This window comes from Typopeltis vanoorti, chromosome 4 (assembly GCF_054136105.1).
Source record: "Typopeltis vanoorti isolate ZY-2024b chromosome 4, IOZ_Tvanoo_1.0, whole genome shotgun sequence".
In the NCBI taxonomy this organism is placed as follows: domain Eukaryota; kingdom Metazoa; phylum Arthropoda; class Arachnida; order Uropygi; family Thelyphonidae; genus Typopeltis; species Typopeltis vanoorti.
In genome coordinates, this window is record NC_143552.1 from 132564131 (window position 1) to 132585281 (window position 21151).

General features: G+C 34.4%; 1 protein-coding gene across 1 annotated transcript in view; it reads right to left on the minus strand.

Annotated features, from left to right (window-relative positions):
* Positions 1 to 487: 487 nt before the first annotated feature.
* Positions 488 to 21151, minus strand: part of LOC150107684 (solute carrier family 7 member 4) — a 39655-nt gene continuing 18991 nt past the window's right edge. Inside the window, exons 2-4 of the mRNA XM_090392168.1 lie at positions 13029 to 14648; positions 8329 to 8437; positions 488 to 708 (exon numbers count right to left, since the gene is read on the minus strand). Of these exons, the coding sequence (XP_090248294.1) occupies positions 488 to 708; positions 8329 to 8437; positions 13029 to 14621 (1923 nt within the window). The 5' untranslated portion in view covers positions 14622 to 14648. The remainder of the gene's footprint in view (positions 709 to 8328; positions 8438 to 13028; positions 14649 to 21151) is intronic.

The following is a 21151-nucleotide window of genomic DNA, read 5'->3' on the forward strand; positions in this document are numbered from 1 at the left end:
GCAAATAAAATTTAAAAAATAATTGAAGAAATGAAAGGCAGTGAATTCCATCCAATTTTAATTACGATTAATGAGCAAAATGTGCAAAAATAGATTCCTGTTCTTTATTATTATTATTATTTTCTATCATTATTCTTAATTCGTTTAAAACATACAAAAATATTCATTTGCCTAAAGTCACATAAAGTGACAGATTTTGTAAATAAGGCAAAAATATTTACCCTTTACTTCATGATGCTTTACACTATATCACATTACTCAAGTGAATTAACTAATCTCCCCTTTAAGATTATGGAGATATCTAAAAGGAGGTTATGGTGATTTCAGGTGTAACAATATTCTGACTTCTTGGAGTCAGATTACTTACATAAAACAGTCTTCTACAAAGAAAAAAAAAATACACCACTAAAACAAGCAGAAATGCACTTCCATACTTTTGTGTAAACATACACTTGCTTATCACAAAGGATGAGAACCACACAACATATCACGGAGAGTTGGAATCCTCAAGCACTAATGGTTGTTTATCATCAACATCCTTTTTGCTTTCTTTTGATGACGTCGCTTCGGGAGAGAATTCGTGGTCCACCGAACCCCAACTTGGTGCCGGACTAAAGGCTGCACCCAACAAGGATGACTTCGGAGAAAGTGGACCTCTATTCATTAACTTACTGTGATGCATGCCATATAAAAAATACACCATAAGGCCTGAAACAAATGAAATATTTTTATAATATATTTTCAGATTTTTTTTTAAAAAAAAAAGGATTTAATTCAAATTTTAGGTTTATTCAAAAATTCATTAACATCCATCCAATTCATATTTTGCAGATAAGGGAAGCGATATAAATGCTTCACTCCATTCTTTTAAAGAGGGCGCTTCTAACAATGATTCTTTGTTTCTGAGAAGTGTCTGAGATATCATTTTGCAGATATAATTGTATCTCAGGTCTTTATTTTACCAAAATGTTAAAAAACATAGTTATCAATATTTTTTCAATGATATGGGAAATACCGAAGCCTCTTTATTTCAAATACTGTAACCTTTTTTTTTTTTGCTTTTGTTTTTTAGAACTAGAACAAGTAAAATATTTCAGTTATTAATTAGCTGAAAAATTTCTCAAATTCTCCTTCAAAATACGACATTGTGATAATAATTCACACACTGTTTCATTATTAGGCTTCAGGACCTTTTTATATGATCTGTTGTCAAATTGCTTATGTTCTCGGCTGGTTTACTGATTTTCCGAAGAGAAAAAATTCGAGTTTCCTGAAAAAATTGTGTCACATTCGTATGAAACTACGGTGGAATTATAAGATCATGGTGTCTACACAAATCTGATTTGTGTAGACTCCATGATTCTTAACTGCTGAAAATAGTATAAATAGTGAATAGTAAAAATAGAAATAGTATTTAAATTAAGGGGATATTAAATCCCACATTGTTTTAAAACCGAATAAGAAACTCAAAGATTGGAATCAGAGAGTTTCATGCTGAATATAGTCAACTATAAAGTATCGGCGATTACTAACGTGAGTTAATGCAAGTAGTCCTACTACGTAGAAATAGAAATAATAAAATTAGTTTAATCCTTTATCCAAGTGTGAGCAAACAAAGTTTGCGCCTGAAAGTATCTTCAGGACTGGGGTAAGGTGGTACAACACTAGGTCAACTCGTTGCAAAGGTGGAGCAAGATACTAACACTCCTATCTCAGTATCTCCTATAATGCAAAACACATCTCCTTGCGGATATGTCTAGTGTTATGCATTAAGGGAAGGGCCACTACTCAGACTAGTTTCGAGCTTTATTGGGGTCTCTTCAGTGGGAGCCAGGCCCAAGTGGAGATACCAGGCAGAAGCATTAGCAGGTCATCTCTACCTATAGGAGTTGCCAAATGGTGTGCCACGCTTTTTTAATAAATTACTCTAAATTTAGAGAAAGATGTTGAAAGTTTATTTTTCACTTGGTTAGAGTATAATAAAATTAGTTTAATCCTTTATCCAAGTGTGAGCAAACAAAGTTTGCACCTGAAAGTATCTTCAGGACTGGGGTCCACCTTTGCAACGAGTTTCCCTGGTGTTGTACCACCTTACCCCAGTCCTGAAGATACTTTCAGGCGCAAACTTTGTTTGCTCACACTTGGATAAAGGATTAAACTAATTTTATTATACTCTAACCAAGTGAAAAATAAACTTTCAAGAAATAGAAATATAGAAATAGTAAATAATGAAAATAAAAAAAATTAAATAACTATCTAAATTCCATCCTTCTACGCATCTAATCAGTACTGGTTCAGGTCCGGACTTAATATCGAAAAAGAAGTTTTATAAAACTACATTCATTAGAGGCATTCAAATCTTATTTAGATAACAGACCGCAATATATCAGCTATGGGACCGTCAATAGCACAACAGAACTAATAAAATACGGAGTCGTACCACAGGGTTCAGTGTTAAGACCTATCCTATTAATGTAAATGATCTGTGCGAGTGCAAACTGTATGGCAAAATATCGTTCGTTGATGACACGGCATTAATATGTACTGAAACGACCCTTGAGGAATTAGAAAGTCGGATTAACCATATGTCGAAACTAAATCAATGGTTTAGCAATAACGGCTTTAAAATTAATACAGATAAAGCTAAATACACATATTTCGCCTTAACAGATAAGCCAGATCACGATATAACTATAAAATCTCATGAAAGGAATTGTATTCGCACTCAAAATTGTTATAAGTTGATTATTCCAAAACTTTCGTTTCTTTGCTTGGTACTAGTTGTTTTAGCAGAAAACAAAGAGTTCAAATTATTTTAATATTTTAATATTAATATTTCAAATCTAGCTATCTCTGATTGGGTACCAGTGGAGATTGAACTGCCCACTCAGTCTCCAAAAGTTAGATAGGGCTAAACGGCCTTGCCTTACTCCCTACACACAGGAATAAAAAAGGCGTTAGCTGATTTTTTTTTTTTGATATTTTAAACCAGGCAATAATCCTAACAAAGACCAGGCTGAAAGCTATGTGAGATGATTCATCATAATTGTAATCTTTAAGAAGAATCAATTCTCAGAAGTCACACTAAAAAGAGCCTCAAACAATAACCTAGTTTAAGTCAGAAATTTCTAGTTTCATTCTTTTGAATAATTCTGAACAAAAATGCTGATATTTCTTTTATAGGTGGATGCAGTAATTTTGTAAGTTAATTCGGCCTAATTATCCCAAACCTCACAAATTTCTGTTCATAATTATCACTTTTCTTATTATCGAAAAATTATAAATTATCTAGTTGCTTTGTACCTTTGATGTGATGAATCACCTTTTGAGAAGAAAAACAAATCGCAGCTACGTTGCACTGTTGTTCAACTATTTTTTTCGGGGGGGGGGTATGTATTTTTTTATGGTTACGACCGACGAAAGGCTGTACAGCTATAGAACATCAGTACTATAGATGTAAATAATGGGCTGGCTAGTTTTTTAGCATTTTGGTTATTTTATTTACTTTTCGTTGTAATTTTTATTCATTTTTACATGGGTAGGGTAATCCTGCTCTAAGACCAAACATGAAACTTTCTCAAGCCACTTCAGGCCTCCAATAAGCAGTGCTATGGTCTCACATCAGATGACGAAATTCATGTCTCACCTAAAAAAAACAATTACAAACATCCATGTCCATTGCGAGTTTGAATCCGCAACTCATTGGTTGGAGAGAGTATGCTCTCCAGTCGGTTCTTATCGACATGATCTTTGTGAGTACAGTTTATTTTTAAACGGTTTATAAGGGAATTCATTAATTACGTATTTCACTTTGGGAGCATGCATCCATATATATATTTTTTTTTAAAGTAAAGAATACAAATATAAAATTTAAAATTTCTCAGTGTCATAAAATATTTGTATTGGGGAATAAGTAAAGACTATTATTGCAGCTGCATATGGCAATTTAGCTTACGCTGATTTACATCTGAATGATAGGATGTATATAATTTTATTATCATTTTCTTTAATATAATTACTCAAAAGTCTACCTATGATCTTAAACTAGCTCTGTAAACGATAATAGCGTATAAGATGTCTTTTCTGTGAGGGAAAAGTGGAGTCGTTTTCGAAATACATCATCATCATCATCATCATCACAATAGGATTTCAAGTTTTCTTGCGAAGAATTTTCCCGCGATTACTTTTACACGCAATGAATTTTCTACACGATGATCTCCCGACGACGAATTTTCCCGTTTTCAGTGGTTTTCAGGCTACTATGACAGCACTACATGATTAAGTTTACATTATTATTAATCTCGTATCAACAATTTTCCTCCAAATCAATCTATTACTTGTGAACACTCCAACTATCGTATCTAACATTTTATTCTTCTAAGCACTTGTGACTGAATCACTCCAACTAAATCTTGATCTTCATCCGGGTCTTTTTTCTGCCATCTTGGAATCAACTACTTTCTTTTATGGTAGCCTTTTCTCTCCCATTCAGTTTAAATGGCCACCTCTGATAAGCCCTTCTCACATATTCTTGAATGCTCACAATACCAAGTTCCTTCCTAATGTCTTCATTTTTAATATGATTCTGCCATTGATACAATCTGTTCAAATCCTGATTTTTCACAGAACTCTGATTATCTGCGGACTCTAATCTTTGATTAAGTGCTCTATTTCTAACCCAACTCTCAGATCCATAACTTAAACCTGGTTTGAACATTGGCTTCTATACTGCAAGTTTAGTGTTTGGCTAATTTCCAGCTTATTCCATATGAATACATTCAGTTAACTCCCTATCACACGTTGTGCTGATATTGATAACGTTTTTGATAATTAAGTTGTCATTTTCATTAAAAATTGGACTAAATAGCTGAAATATTTTTCTTATTCTATGTGTTATGTTCTTCATTGAAAATGCAGCTAAAGTTTTCTATTTTCCCTATCTATTTTCATAGATTTGAACTTTTTATTGCTGATTTTCACCAAATGTATTGCAGCTGTTATTCATTTTGTTAGAGAATGCTGGAGACTTGAAATGGGTGTGCTTATGAGTGCAGTCTGCATAAAGATGCAGATGCACCAAGCAGAGTCAGTGTGATATCTTCGATTCTAACATCAGGTCTAATGGTGCTTTTTTTCGTAATGTGATCCATATAGATGACGAATGAGAGTGGAGATAATGTCCATCTTTGTTTTACCCTTGATTTTACATCAACCATTCTTCCTGTATTTGGTTCGATTTTAATTGCTGATTTACAACTTAAATATAAACGATGTATTGCTCTGTATAATGTTCCATATAATTATATTCCTCCTGGCACCCTGGCGTATGCCGTTTCTAGACTGCAAAACTGAAGTACAGATCCTTGTCATATTTCCACGATTTTTCAACTAATTGTCGTAAAGTGACAATGTGATTCCTTCACCTCTCTTTGGCCTGTTCATCTCCAAGATTCTCTTCCACAATTTTTCTCAGCTTCTTTTCAAGTATGATTCCATAAACCTACACAAACACTTAGTACAGAAATTCCTCTGTAATTTTCAGGCAGCTTTATTATCCTTTTTTATAGATGAGACTACGAGGACTCTACTCGAATTATCTGGAATTCGATCTTCTCACCAGACACTCTGAATTATGCAATGTAGCCACTGTGAAACTTTTATACCTCCATTGATAATGTTTCTATAGAATAAATTAGTACGTTTTCCTTTGAGCAATAAAAGGGCAACGATCATACCTAATAATTGCTTATACTGGATTCTATATAATTTGCTATTGTTAAGAATCTCGTCATCAGTTAAGAGATGACGAGATTCTTAACAATAATTAAGAATCTCGTCATCTTTTATTTATTCCTCAAAGGGAGTAGGAGACGCCGATACAAACTTATTAGACGTATATTTTTTTATCGTAAGGATTCATTGTATATAATTTAGAAAGTTGTCCAGTTAAAGCTTAAATTTAGAAATGGATTGACAAATTTTGGTAAAGGTACCATGATTCGTTAAAATGAGTCCATCCAGAACGGAAGGATGCATGGACGAATTTTAAACTACGCTAAACAACAATTCCTACATTATTGCAACACTCACATAAAACGGGCTTTACTAGTTTGTGCTAAAGTGATTTATTCCTAATAATTTATATAAACAACACGCAGGTTCGGTTGATTTATACATGTATATATAATACACATATCAACCACGGAATTAGAATATTTTATTTAATACAGTAAAAGCTCGATATAACGGACTCATTCGGGCGAGGGGGGGGGGGGTGTCCGTTAAATCCAAAAGCCCGTTGTATAATAAAGTAGATTTTCCGAATACATCGGTCTGCACGCGTTAAAACTGCCGCAAAAAGTAACGCCACTCGACAAAAGAACCAATTACAGCGCCATTGGTGTGATCACGTGCTAATCATTCGCCGAACATGTTTTATGAGCGGTGACTCATTTATGTCGGCTAAATTACTACAGTGTTTTTCCAACATATGATGGCTCATTCGCCAAAATTTGTTAAAATAACAGGAAATTAATAACCTGTTAATTTAATTATAAGCAAATCTTGGTTAAAAGCATTTTAAAATTAACAGGGTGCTAATTTTCACATGGGATATACGCACGGGAAATTTTGTCCGTTAAATCCAAAGTCCATTAAATCGAGGGGTTACTGTACTGTACTGGACATCCTTAAGTCCGAATTGCATATGCGATTTGGCATCGTTCCACAAGATGTTGGATTGCATCTACGACTACAACATACCAGGCGTTCACCAGACTCCTTTAACTGGCTTAGATTTGACAGAAGAAGACTTTTCTTCTGATCTTTTTTTCTAACATGTCCCATACATTCCCAATGGGGTTCAGATCCAGACTTTGTGGCCATGAAAGATGGTGGAAGTCACTGTCATGCTCGCTGAACCACTGCTGAATAATTTTTGCGTGATGAGCAGCATTGTCATCCATGAAACAACCGTCGCCCACTGGATAAAAAGTAACATTGCAGGATGGACTTGATAATCAACAATATTCGGGTATTCCTTGGAGGACACCCAACCTTCCAGGAATATCAGGGGACCCGTTCAGTACCAACAGAACATTCTCCCATTATGACATCACCTCGAATCTTGAGTTGTGTTTACAAAGCAGGCTGGGTTCATTGCTTCAGGAACTCCCGCCAGACTCTCTGCCTGCCATGCATAATTCGGTGAGATATGGGTCGAGAATAGCCTTCATTGAATGACTCGGTCAACTGCTACACACGGAAAGTTCTGTTTGTCCGTACAAACCTTCTCAGATGACGGCGATCTCGTTCCTGACAGTGTTTTAGGACCACAGTTACGCTTCTTATACAAGAAGTGGCATTTATTTTTCTGCTGACTAAACACCCAGGATATCTCACCTTTTGAGACTCAGCTCTGCTCTTTTCAAAATGGTGGCTGCATCCAGACCAGACGGGCACCCTTTGTCGAACTCCGAAAGATCCTTTGTTTTTCCAATTCTGATCAACACTCCTGACGATTACTGACCAGCAGCATTCTTAAATAGTCGCTTGGAATATGTGGTGACGCACGTGAAAAAGTATTTTTCATGTGCGTCATATTCGCAGCATTCTTAAATAGTCGCTTGGAATGTGTGGTGATGCACATGAAAAAATATTTTGCATACGCGCTGGGTGATTGATGTTTACGTACATCTGCATAAAGATTTCTAATTCAATGACTAAGTATTGTGTAGGTGCGCTCTACGTCAGAGGATCTTATTTATTTTAAAAAATAGCATTTTTCGATAAAATATCAGAATTCAACAAAGCATTTAACTAGGGAAAAAAAGTTTCAACATTAAATGTGGATGGCTCTTATTGAATTATACTGCAGTTCTATTCTAACTGCGATAGTGGACGCACACACATACACGAACACAAATATTTACATATAATAAATAAAGACGTTAATTTCGATAATTAACTTTATTAAAAAATACGATCAAGTGATTGATTTTCGGATAGCAACAATGTACACTCTTTCTCTCTCTCTCTCTCTCGCACATACTCTGGAGTATGTTGTGGTCATCATGGTCTTTTGAAATGAAATGTCTTTTTGGGAATATAAAATTCATCATCACCTCAAAGGGGTAAGATAATTCAACATTAAGTTGTTAGTTCGAGGTTATGAAAGTTCCGATTATTTTCCAATCTCTAAGACACAAAATCGAACTATTGAAGGAAAAATAAGAGACGGGCTTACAAATATATCCCACGATGACCAGATGTTCCAAATTCCTAATTGGAGAAGAGAATAATTAACAGTTTTAATTAACATTTTCTTACCTACTCCCATCCAGATAACCAGGCGAATCCATGTGATTGCTCTCAAATTGGTCATCAACATTGCATTCGTCAAAATACTAAAGGTAGGAAGAAGAGGAACCAGCGGGACCTAAAGATGAAATAAAAACTGCATATATGTATTATTTTCATGATAATTTGTTTATCTGCAAATAAGTCCATTAAGTTAATTCATGTCCGGTTCAAGACTCGAACTGATAACATCCTAAAAGTGCAAGCATTTACCAGCTATCTGTTTTTCATTTAGATGTGCTCCTTTTAGATATGCTTAGAGATAAATCTATGCTCCTAAAAGAGAAAATTTGATTTGCAGAACGGCTTATTTGAACCGCTCATAGGTACTGCTATTGCAGATACTGAATTTTCATGTCATCCTCCTCCTCTTTCAATCCACCAATTCTTTAGAACAGCCTCCGTCTTTGTCTTTTTCCAAGGACTAAGACTTTCAGCTGTTCAAGATATATATATATATATATATATGCCTACGCAGGATTCGAATCCTGCGTAGGCATGGATGTTTGTGATTGTCTTCCACCTTCATACATTCAGTGAATAAACACTCTCCCAAGATGGACTGGGTCACTATGAGAGAAGTAGACCCATGATGTTACTTGGGTTATTTAAAGTTGATAACGAGGTACAAAGACCATGAAGAGAGTTTATGTTTCAGATACTGAGATACTAATTTATAAATTTAGCGCTAGCAATACTAATGATAATACTACTGTATACTGGGTGAGTGTTCAAAGATTCCCTTTCATTGGACTTGTGTATATAAAGCTCCTTAGAGAATATATGTTGATTTGGTTCTACTAATATTTTACATTGCACCGTCCCTATGGATATCTATATATAACAGATGGTGTTACAATTATATACAATCGTTTACATTTAATATGGTTAAAATGCTGCTTTTAGGTTACACGTGTTATTTTTCCATAATTTTTGTAATTGAATATTATATCTATCGACAGTGGATGTTCTTCGGCTTTGTGTGTGTGTGTGTGTGTGTGTGTGTGTGTGTGTGTGTGTGTGTGTGTGTGTGTGTGTGTGTGTGTGTGTGTGTGTGTGTGTGTGTGTGTGTGTGTGTGTGTGTGTGTGTGTGTGTGTGTGTAGGGGGGGTAATAGTTGTGAATTAAGTTGAGTTAATAGAAATGAAATTCTATTAATAAATTTACAGATAGACTCGGGCAACTTTTCCTGCAAAATTTCAGTTTATCAGAAATCAAACAGTGAAGATGATTAGATGATACAACTGTGACACTGTTCACTTCTATTACTTTAGTGAAAAAATAAAATAAATAAATAGTGTAGGTTAGCAACATGCATCCAAGAAGGATGGATAATGTCTAACGTATCCGCGCGGTTAGCCTAGTGGTTATGCGCTTCCAAGGAGTGTCCTAGGTTCGATTCCCGTCGACGACGTGAGGAGCTTAAGGATCTGCCATAGCCAAGTTAGCCGTTCTTGGGCATGGACAACAGGGTTCTTCCCTCCCCCCCGTTTATCTGGGGTTTTTCATCCCGCAAGCAGGCAAACCCTTGAACACACAAGGATACAGCCAGGAATACTTAAAGCAATCCCTCCAGTCATAGGCCTGAATTGTCATCTATGTCAGTCCCGAGCCCGGATAAAAATAGGGGGGATTGAGGTAGTGCCGTACCTCCCCATAAAAGGGACGGCCGTTGAATCATCATATGAAATGAAAATGTCTAACGTTTCCTTTTTCAAAACACTGGCGTATCTTTTCCATAAATACACTTCAGAGAATGTATTTATTTATAATTTTTTTTTATTTCCCTGCCAAATTAGCAAACTTTATTATCGTCATGATACGCGAACATTTCTGACCAACTCTTTCTTGAATGGTAACATGAATGACATGGACCAGTAAAACTCTCACTATGATCTTCAGACCTAAAATTATGGTGAGAGAATTGCTGAATATTTCCCTGTTGGGTACACCGTATTGACCAGCCGGCAATGAAGAAAGAAAAACAGCAGACAACTGCTACTTAACACAGTCATTTTATTTTATGTTTGTACGAATATATAATTTGGACTTAATCCTTGAATTGTAGTACGTTGTAGATCATGTATAGATATAATGTGTATGGTAGTTACGCTAAGCGCTTTAGACTAAAGAATTCTGTAGTTTAAGTGCAACAAATAGTAATATTACCACGCCTACTACTACTATGTACGTCGTGTACCTTATACAAATCATGCACAGAAAAGCAACACATTTCCTTTACAGAACTTGGGCATCTTGCACAAATCCGAGTCATAACTTTAGGAAGTTGATTTTAATTTACGTGCTATCTTTCAATTCATGTGAAAGATTATTATTTATTATAAGTATTCATATGCAATAAAATACAGTTTGAATTTTAAAAAAATGGCATGATTTATTAAAGCAGAGGCGTAGGTATGCCATGAGCATCAAGTTGCCAAAGGCGCCAATAACCTAGCTAGGCTACTGATTTATACTTTTTGTAGCATCTAACTCTCTCTCTCTCTCTGATTGGCTAATAACGGCAACAGTCAGTCTTAATGATGTCAACACATAGGGCGTTTTACTTTTTCTTTTTTAACTTTAATGCAAGTCAAGTGAATGATACATCAAATCACGTTAATTTATTTGATAAATAAGCATACTACTTCTTAGTTTCCTTGAAGTATTTCTGATATATCAATACGTCAGCAAAAACAAAAATAAAGAATTTATTTAATTTGCCTAATATTCTGGTCATAGAAAAATCCATTGAACTACGTATAGAGGAGCATGTGAAAGACAGTGTATGGCAGATCTAGAGCCGCCGCTCTATCTAATCACGTTCTTAATTCTACTAATTCTGACGAGGAAGACTCTATCACACACATCCAGTGATCTGGAATAAATCAGAAAACATTTTTAAATACTGTGATAGCTTGAGAGAAGAATTATTGAAGAGACAGGAATTGCCGTCAATCCGGTCGACCTCAATCTCTGATTCTTACTTCTCAGCTATCCTACTTTGGCGTACGCGAGAGCATATCTACGTGAATATTCTCAACCATACTTGGTATCCAGAATGCCTTCAATGTCAGCAATCGGTTTGTAACTTAATTTATAGCTGTTATTCTCTTGTAAAGTATATTTGGTATTTTCTCTTTTCATGCTATACACCCGATGAAGTCTTCTGAGAAGACGAAACTACTTGTGCGTTCATATAATAAATAGTTTTTCTATTTTGTTATCCCTCAGCTTTTATTCATTTAAGTTTCTTCAAATAATAATATTTATTTATAAGCCAAGTTAAATTATGATCTCTCGTCACATGATTTATAAAAACATCGAGGTCACCAATCTAACATACAATAATGCCACGTTGGGGAAACTGGTTCAAGAAAAAGAAAGAATCCACTGATCTTTATTACTTGAACAGCTGGAAGTCGTAGTTCATAAGGAAAACCGCATAAGGAAGCCTGAAACAAAGAACAGAGGTAGGTAGGTAGGTAGGTAGCTGGTGCAGTTATTTTGAAGGTGAGATGGCTTAAGGATGTTGATCATTTTTCGATACGTAATAATGCTATAATTACAACGTTAGTTTTTTATATTGGTCCCACTCAAAAATTTTTTTTATAATCTACAAGCACATTCTATATTGGAACTTTTTAAGCCTCTTCACATCAATAAGTGGAGTGGTAGTCTCGCCTAAATTTATTAATATTCAAGTGATTTGGTTACTTAAGGTCATATATCTTTTTTTTAACTAAATGTATTCTGATAAAACGAAGAACTGCTTTTTAAACACTGTTTTTATGTATTTCTACGTGAAGAAGTAGTTCATAATTGCATTATTTATCTACTTCATTACAGAAGAGGTTGCATTATAGACAATAAAGTGCTTGGATTTTTGACTGCTGTTATAGGCGCATAGCTTAAAAAACTTTCATATGGAATATTCGAAGTCACGAAGACGAGAGGTTACAAAACTAACATAAAATAATGCCGCATAGTCACAATCGCTTTGTTTAAAAAATAGTAGCAAGTATAATAATAGTAAAAAATGCCGCCCGATGGTTACATATTGAGTACAAAATCATCTACAATCTACTAATCTTTTGAAAGGTCATATGTGACTAATACTTGAGCAATAAGTAACCATTAGTTAGCAATAAACTGTTATGAATGATAAAACTGTATCAATGATAAATACAGTAAAATAACCACAAATGTCTTTTATTTCCCAAAGGGGTTGGAGACTAGTAGACAGCCAACTCTACCATTAGCCAATCATAGACAGTTGGTCCAAGACTATCAGTGATTTTAATTGACATTCGGGAGGAGATACGGAGGGCAACTGCCGCCATCATGTTGTTACTAATCCTGTATTATTGCTATAATACAGGATTAGTAACTATAGTGTCAGTTCTACGATTAGATTTACTTGAGTTAAGGGATGAAAAAATGTTTAGCACGAGAAACCCTACTTGACTGTGCCAGAGACCGACTAACTTGAGAATGATCGAAGAAAGATTTAGAAAAGTTCCTCTAGTCGGCGACTGGAATGGTCTTGCTTTGGACAGCCTGTCGCTATGGATGCAAATGTCATTTACAGGCCTTAAAATGAATTAAAAAGGTAAGTAAGAATGGCTTTATTTATACAATATCATATGATTTATAACAACATAAACTTACCTTATAGCGAAGAGGTGATGTTGTCTGTTTGTGCATGAGAATCACGATAAACGCACAGCATATACAAAGGGCTAGGAATATCGAAACTAGCAGGGCCCACCAAACGTGAGCTTTTAATTGTGGTTCCAAAGACTGCATGACAAAACACAATATAAACAGAAAAAGAACGATGATTAGCACACATATTGTCACCACTTGACCTGGTTGCGTTTTAGACAAAAAAAGGGAATTGAGTATGTGAAATCTGTCTTTTAAAGTTCCAGAGTTATCATCCTCGATATCGTGTAGTTTTTCTTCAGAACTGCTCCCCTCTGTGATGAAGGATAACTCTTGATTTTCACCAAAGGGAGCTTTCGTGGCTGGTTTATAACGAAGAATAATGACGGAAGCGCTCACGAGCAAATAAGCAAGCAGAGTGCCTATGGACATCAATTCTACTAATGTTGTAATATCCAGAGTAAGAGCTAAGATGGCCGACAAGAAAGCGAAGATATACATGGACACCAGAGGGATTTGTGTTTTCTCATTCACTCTGGAGAAGATACTAAACAAAAGGCCATCATCAGCCATAGCATAAATAACTCTAGTTAAGGCAAACAGGGAGCCTATAAGTGCAGTTGCCATCCCACAAACGGCTCCTATTATCACAATAACTTTTGCCCAAGTAGCTCCATGCATGGCGAGAGCATCTGGTAAGCCAGCGTCACTAGTAATATCCTTATATGATACCATCAAGGTAAGAACGGACGATACACCGACATAAGCACTCGTAGCTATGCCCATGGCAATAAATGTAGCATAGGGGATGGATCGTTGAGGATCTCTAGCCTCTTCACCAGATGTAGCTATGGCATCAAATCCAATGTAAGCATAAAAACAGGATGCAGATGCAGCAAATACGCCTTTCCAACCATATGGAAGGAAGCCACCCGTTGCAGGATTCGTCCAATTTTTGAAATCAGCAAAGTAAGCTCCTACGCCTATAATAATCACAATGACGCTCATGTTAACTACAGAGAAAATGTTGTTAACGTGAGAGGTAACTCTCACTCCGAAAGATAGGAATCCAACAAAAAAGACTATAATAATTAATGCCAGAAAATCAATATGTTCGGCAAAAAAATGAACATGAATATGTCCTACAAAACTATCGGTAGTGTTTTTTACCACACCTCCCAAAAGAGAATCAATATATGCACTGCAGGCGCGTGCTACGGCAGCTACTCCAATCACATTTTCCAGAGCAACATTCCATCCAACCAAGAATGCCCAGATTTCACCAAGAGCCAGGTAGGTATACGAATATGCAGATCCTGCCCTTGGATAACGCACTCCGAGTTCGGCATAACAAAGGGCAGCCAAGAAAGAGGTTATTCCACTGATAAAAAATGCAACAACAATACCTGGTCCAGCAATTGCTTTGGCCACTGAGGCGGTCAGAACGTAAACTCCAGATCCCACCATGTGGCCTATTGCCATAAGAGTTATGTCGAACGTGGTGAGGCATCTTTTTAGTTGAGTTTCCATCACATCACTACTAAGAGATTTTTTTCGGGTGAGTTTGGAGAAAAAATTCTGTAAGACAGCTGCCATGGTTGTTTATGAAAAATCACTTGTTACCTGAAAAATAAAAATACAACAAATCACTTGTGAATACTATAACATTTATTAATTATAAACACTAATAACAAATATAAAGAATAAATTTTAGCTAAATTTTTAACACACGCTATTGAACATCTAACACAGAACTCGCGAAAGTTTTCTTAGGGATTATTATTAAATAACAGTTTTGGATTACCCTGTCTTCCCACCATGGTCACAAAGTATCAGAATTATAGACCTTCTCATTGTCAATATACATTACAAATAATTTGCTACATTTCTACTCCAAGAATTTCAAAATTTTCTAACAAAATGCTTTGACTTGGTAGTAATTTAGGAGTACCCTTCTCTTCACGAGGTGCCGCACCCACCAAGATATCATTTAAGGATCACCTTTCATTATAATAAAGGATGTAACAAGCATTGTGGTAGGTCTGATTGAGTATACTGATATATGTATCAATTTAATAGAACACTAAAGCAATATTAACCCAAAAACAATTATAAAGATAGTGTACAGATTCAAGCAGCTGCGTCTCACAAGATTACAAAGTATATGGATGCGCCGGAGAAGGGAAGAGTTATGGTATAAATACACATTCCCCCAATTTTTTATTTTTTTATTTTATTTTACTTTATTTTTTTTGCCACATGACTAAAACTAAGAGACTAAAACTAACATTCTCTTATTAATACTTTATATTACTGAAAATCACGATGTCCTAAAAAGTTTACAATATGAAAGAAGAAGCTTAGCTATTTTTAGCAATGGAGCAGATCACCTTATTAAGGACTAGGCTAAAACAGTTGAATTTAATAAGATTTAAAATGACCGATATTAATTAACATGCTTGTGTCTTGAAGGTAAGTAGGGTCAAAATTTGACTAAAGGCTTGATTGGAGTCGAGATGGTATGCAATTTAAAGTGGTGGGCGCAAGATAGCGACAACTATAGAAAATACATGAAGATAGACAAGAATTTTGAAACCAATGATGAAAAATTTAATACTAAAAAGATGAATTTGTAAACTTTGGATTTCGAACTGAGAATAAAAACCTATCTGCTCAATTGCCAAAAATATCTTAGCTTTTTCTTTCATATTCTCTTATTATTTTTGGCCATTTATCGTGATCGTGGCTTGGATATCCAGATATTTCGAAGTCTTTTTTGTTTTTGTTTTTGAAGAGGTCTTCTTCCTGAACTGTATGGTGTTGGTTTTTACATAGAAATTAACCTTCTGTCTATTTTTACTGCCTAATCATTGAAATTCATAAATAATTAAACGCATTTTTGACTTTGATGCAAATGTTACATACGTAATATACCTGTAAAATTTTAAAAGAGAGAGAGAAAGAGAGAGAGAGAGAGAGTGAGAAATTGAATGTGAATTGCATCAAATTTGAATCAATAGTAATTATACATTACTATTAGTTATTGATTTCAAATTATGTTCCCAAAACGATTCATTTATAATGCATAAATTTTCAGATGTCCTCAAACCAAAACAAATGCCTAATTTGCTTAATATATTGCACTACGATCGATGAACTATATTTTTATGCTACTTTTAGCAAAGTATCTGTCATTTAAGTCGAATAACCATTTTATTAAAGAAATATAAGAATTAATGTTGAATCCTTGAAAATAGAAGTAATTTTGCAATAAAGATTTTGAATAAGAGAAAAATTTATGAAGGCGACTTGAATTTGATTAGCAATATGAAATATGAGCTTGCATATTTCATATTGCTATGAATGAACGAATTTTTTTTCCAGTCCTATTTTTATATTTGTCATTTTCGGGAAATTTTATTAACATTTGCAAAGGAACCAAAAGTTCTATTGTTATTTTTTAGCTTTTTATTTATTTATTTATTTATTTATTTTTTACCAGAAGTCATTCTTTTATACAAAAAAAAAAAAGAACTCCAAGCATCTACTAAACTTGAACCTCCTCTTTCGGGTTTCGATAAATCAGTTAAATATTATGTTAATGTTTTGCATTAGTAAACTCATGTGTGCCCAAGACAATAAGCACGTAATTAATAAGAAACCAAACCAGACAATTTCATATTCCATGGCTTGAAACAAATATTCTTTGGTGCAGAAAATTAACCTTGCATTATTCACGATGCTAATAGCACTGTCATTTAACTAACTTCTTCTTTGGTACATGGTGCGTCGCTCAAGATCAGGGTATACTGTAATAAGAAATTAGGTTGGATAGGAGGAGGGGGGGATGAATAGTTCTTTAATGTCTTCAAAGAGAGAGAGAGAGAGTGAGAAAAAATTTTTAAGAGAAAAAGTTACTCAGTTCTTTCTCTCTAATTTGCTCTCTTTAGGTATTCGTGAGACCACATATGAACTTTCTCATGTTCGTCTGTCTGTCTGCATGATTCGATGATAGATGAGGTGATTTTGAATAAACTTAATATTTGAAACACTCAGAGAAATTGTCTGAAAAGTCAAGGGAGGTGGAGTGTTAATTTATGACAATAACATAACATATTTTTTTCCTTGCATCAGTGATGCAAGTAAATTAAATTGACGCATGGGTTGGAGTTACTTTCGGACACTAGTGCGCCTATGATGCACTTGCATTTATCTTCTTGCCCTTTATTTATGTAACAGCTGTTTTACTTATATATATATATATATATATATATAACGGCTTGAAACAGCCTTCATCTATAAAAGAAATGAAGCCCTGATGAAGGCTGTTACAAGCCGAAACTAGTAGTGTTTTAATATTAAAACTTTTTTACTTAAATCTCGGTTTTAGTCATTCAATTATTTTTAAAAAATATGTATGCTAACCGAGTCACCGAGTCAATGATCATTCTTTCACATATATATATATATATATATATATATATATATATATATATATATATATATATATATATATATAGCCAAGTCGCTCAGATCATGGGTCTTAGGACTTGTAAGTAGAGGGGGATTGTTATAATTATTGAATGAAAGTTTCTTTATAAATATAGTAAAATCCTTTCAAATTTCCCTTACATATTTCTATCATACCCTTTATTTTCTTCCTACTCGTGAGACAAGATTCCTTCCATCTTGCTAGCATATTTATTCCATATTCTTCTACTAGCCAGCATTCCAGATTTCTGATATGACCTCAGTCATTATTCTTCTCTAGGTCCTTTCCAGATTCTCTTCATTCCCTTCATCTCTTTTTAAATTTTCCCTTCATCTCTCTCTCTCTTTAGAAAACGATTACTAAATCTGCACATCAGGGTTTTTGAATTATCTAACCGTAGTCCATCTTAATGTACGGTAGCTTTTTAACCTTTTCTAGGTGGGCTTCACATAAAAATACCGAACTTAGGAAAATCTTTGTTTATTTGATATTCATTGAAAATTAGTGCTAAGACATTTTGGTCTACTGCTTTCATTTCACATGTTGGACTGCAAGAAATAATAAATGAAGAGAAAGGTAAAAAGTAGTTAAAAATGTCGAGAAAAAAACTGCATTACATAATACAGTATATGGAAATCATCCAATGTCATAATTAAACTAAAATAAATATCTTCAATAATACACGAAGGCCTAATCATTATTCAGATTCCCTGAATTTTTAATATTTTGAATTAAAAGAAAAAGCAACAAGATTAGTGGATATGTGACTGTCTGAATTTATGACACTGTACTGAAGTTGAGATGGATTATTAATTAGTTGAATGGGTGCATTAAATTAGTATCGCGCAGTAATAGAGCTAAAATAATGTAGTATAGGAGTACATAAGTAAGTACAGATTGATCAACTCAAAATATCGTTAGCATTTCAAATTTTCATTCTTTCTTAACGGTATACCTTTACAGGAGATAGATGAGAACACAGCCATTTTATCCATATAGATACGTAAAACAGACTTTTAATATTTAGCGGTTATGTTTATTATTATTATTATTATTAAAACAAGAAGAAATGATGCTGCAATATCAATTTGTGTGTGTGTGTGTGTGTGTGTGTGTGTGTGTGTGTGTGTGTGTGTGTGTGTGTGTGTGTTTTACTTACTTTTCTCTTAAATTTCTGGTTTATGTTTTCATTTCTATTCTAACCCCCCTGTTTAATTTTTGATGGCAACTTTGAAAATTATTGGATTTTTTTAAATTTAAATTAGATATCGAAGGTTGAGGATCAGTCAAAAAATAAAAATAAAAATAAATAAATAAATAAAATAAAAAAGGAATTAAGTGGAGAAATTAAGAAAATATTGTTTGTTATTTATCTCCCATAAGATTAGAATATTCTCTGCAAAAATGCTTCCATCGTTTCGAATATTCGCAGTCATCACTTAGCATCGTACAACTGGCTTTCAAAGTAAAACGTGTAAAGGACAACTTCATTCAATATATTCCCTTAACAGTATTAAACAGTACGTTGCGAATGATTGGCTACTCAACAAAAAAAAAAAAAAAAAGTTGTACGCATTGGGGTCGCAATTCCCTTGACATGCTTCGCCACTTACTGGCATTTTGTCAAGAATAACAACAATGATTTATCACCATTAACAGCTAGGAATGCTAAGCCAGAAAGCTTGGCTATTTCTTAAAAATGTGATTCAGGGACATTCAAGCTGTCGACAAACAGATAACAAGCAGATAACACGGCAGGCAAGTTACTTAATAGTCACTTATTAAATATCCCATAAATAGCTGAAATCATTCCTTTAAGAAACTAAAGATATATAAATATATTAACACGTTTAAGAAAGGTGTAATGATAGTTATTCAAAAGCAACTGACCACTAAAAAATGTACAATTGTACATTAGAAATATTTTCTTTCATGAAAGAATTTAAGTATTTCATAATGCTCATTCTTAAATTTCTATTAGACTTTACACACCATTTAAGAAACGTAAAACAGGGCACACACGAAGTATAATTACATAACATTTTCATACAGTATAATATATTTAATCTTAGACCAAATTTTAGACAGCTAATTTTCGTTTGTAGTCATGACTATTTGTCTTAATTTCTGTTTCTAAAAAATTTAAGACTTCTGTTCGTCACAAATCATCTCTACAACGCATCAAACTTGTCGTGATGATATATCCTTCTCATCACACTATGCTTTTGAAACCATTTACCTGATCTATTGGTTTCTAGTCTCTATCTTAGAAGTTAACGTACAGTCAATTCCTAAAAAGGGGGGAAAAAGTCTTGTTAAAATGTTGAATTATCGCCGCATTCTTATCCTGATCTACCCGAAAACAACGGGCTGTAAATTATCACTTTCTTCACTACATGTAAGCTTAGTTGGTAATTAACGTTACGTATGGATTCTTTGATATATACAGGGTGGTTCAAAATTCCACGTACTAACTTTGAGGGTAGGTAGAGAACATCAAAATCAACCATATTCACATAGGAAAGCATGACCGGAAAGGCCACCGGAAGGTACTAACAGGGACACAAAGATACAGAAATAACACAAGGCAGTGAGTAGTGTAAAAAACTTTATTAGGCGTAACTGAACAGTTCAATAGTAGTTGGATACATAATATGGTAAACGAGATGCATGTCTGCCATCTCAGCGTTCGTAAAACGACGCATGTTCTTCGTACGACGTCGAAAGCTTGAATGAGGAAGCCCTAATTGCTCACCTGGAGCGCTGGCAAACAGCGCCACCTATCACTTTCGGATGGCGTTTCCGGTCATGCTTTCCTATGTGAATATGGCTGATTTTGATGTTCTCTACCTCTCCTCAAAGTTTGTACGTGTAATTTTGAACTACCCTGTGTATATATATATATATATATATATATATATATATATATATATATATATATATATATATATATATATATATATATATATATATATATATATATATATATACACCATGGAAAAACTGGAGGAAACTCTGCCAACATGGATGGCTAATTGAAGAGAGTCTCCTATGTAACAAAACATGCTATTGGTTGGGTTCAACTGCTGGATGGATATTGAAAGTCTAGGTGCTTTCATCGACTGTGTAGACTACCAACCTTGCTTAGAAACCTTACTTGGACTCTAGAAGGAGGTGTTTCTAGATTATCTAACCTTTACTGAATCCAGAGTGCTGATGTGCTATAGGTTTACAATTTTTGAATGACTGTGTGTGAGAGAAAAGAGACTACAAATGTTATGCGTACGCCCTTCCTGCTTGTTATTTTATAAACTTTGAAGCTAAAAATAATCAAAATTTTCTATTTTGATTATTTAACTTAAGTGCAGATCTCAACACGATATCATCCGGCAGGGAAAGACAATTTAGTTGATTGTCCACAGTAACGGACAAGATCAAATATTTCTTTATTGCTTAACACATATTTGTAACTTTCTTTTTTATCCCCCTAAGTAATCAGCATTAAGAATCCATTGTTTTCCACTGAACAATTTGGCTAACTGAAGACTAATATTTTACTGCCTCGTTTCATTCTTGTGTGGTTATCGTATCCGCTCGTCAACCAAAAGGATGTGGGTTCGAATCCTGCGTTGTG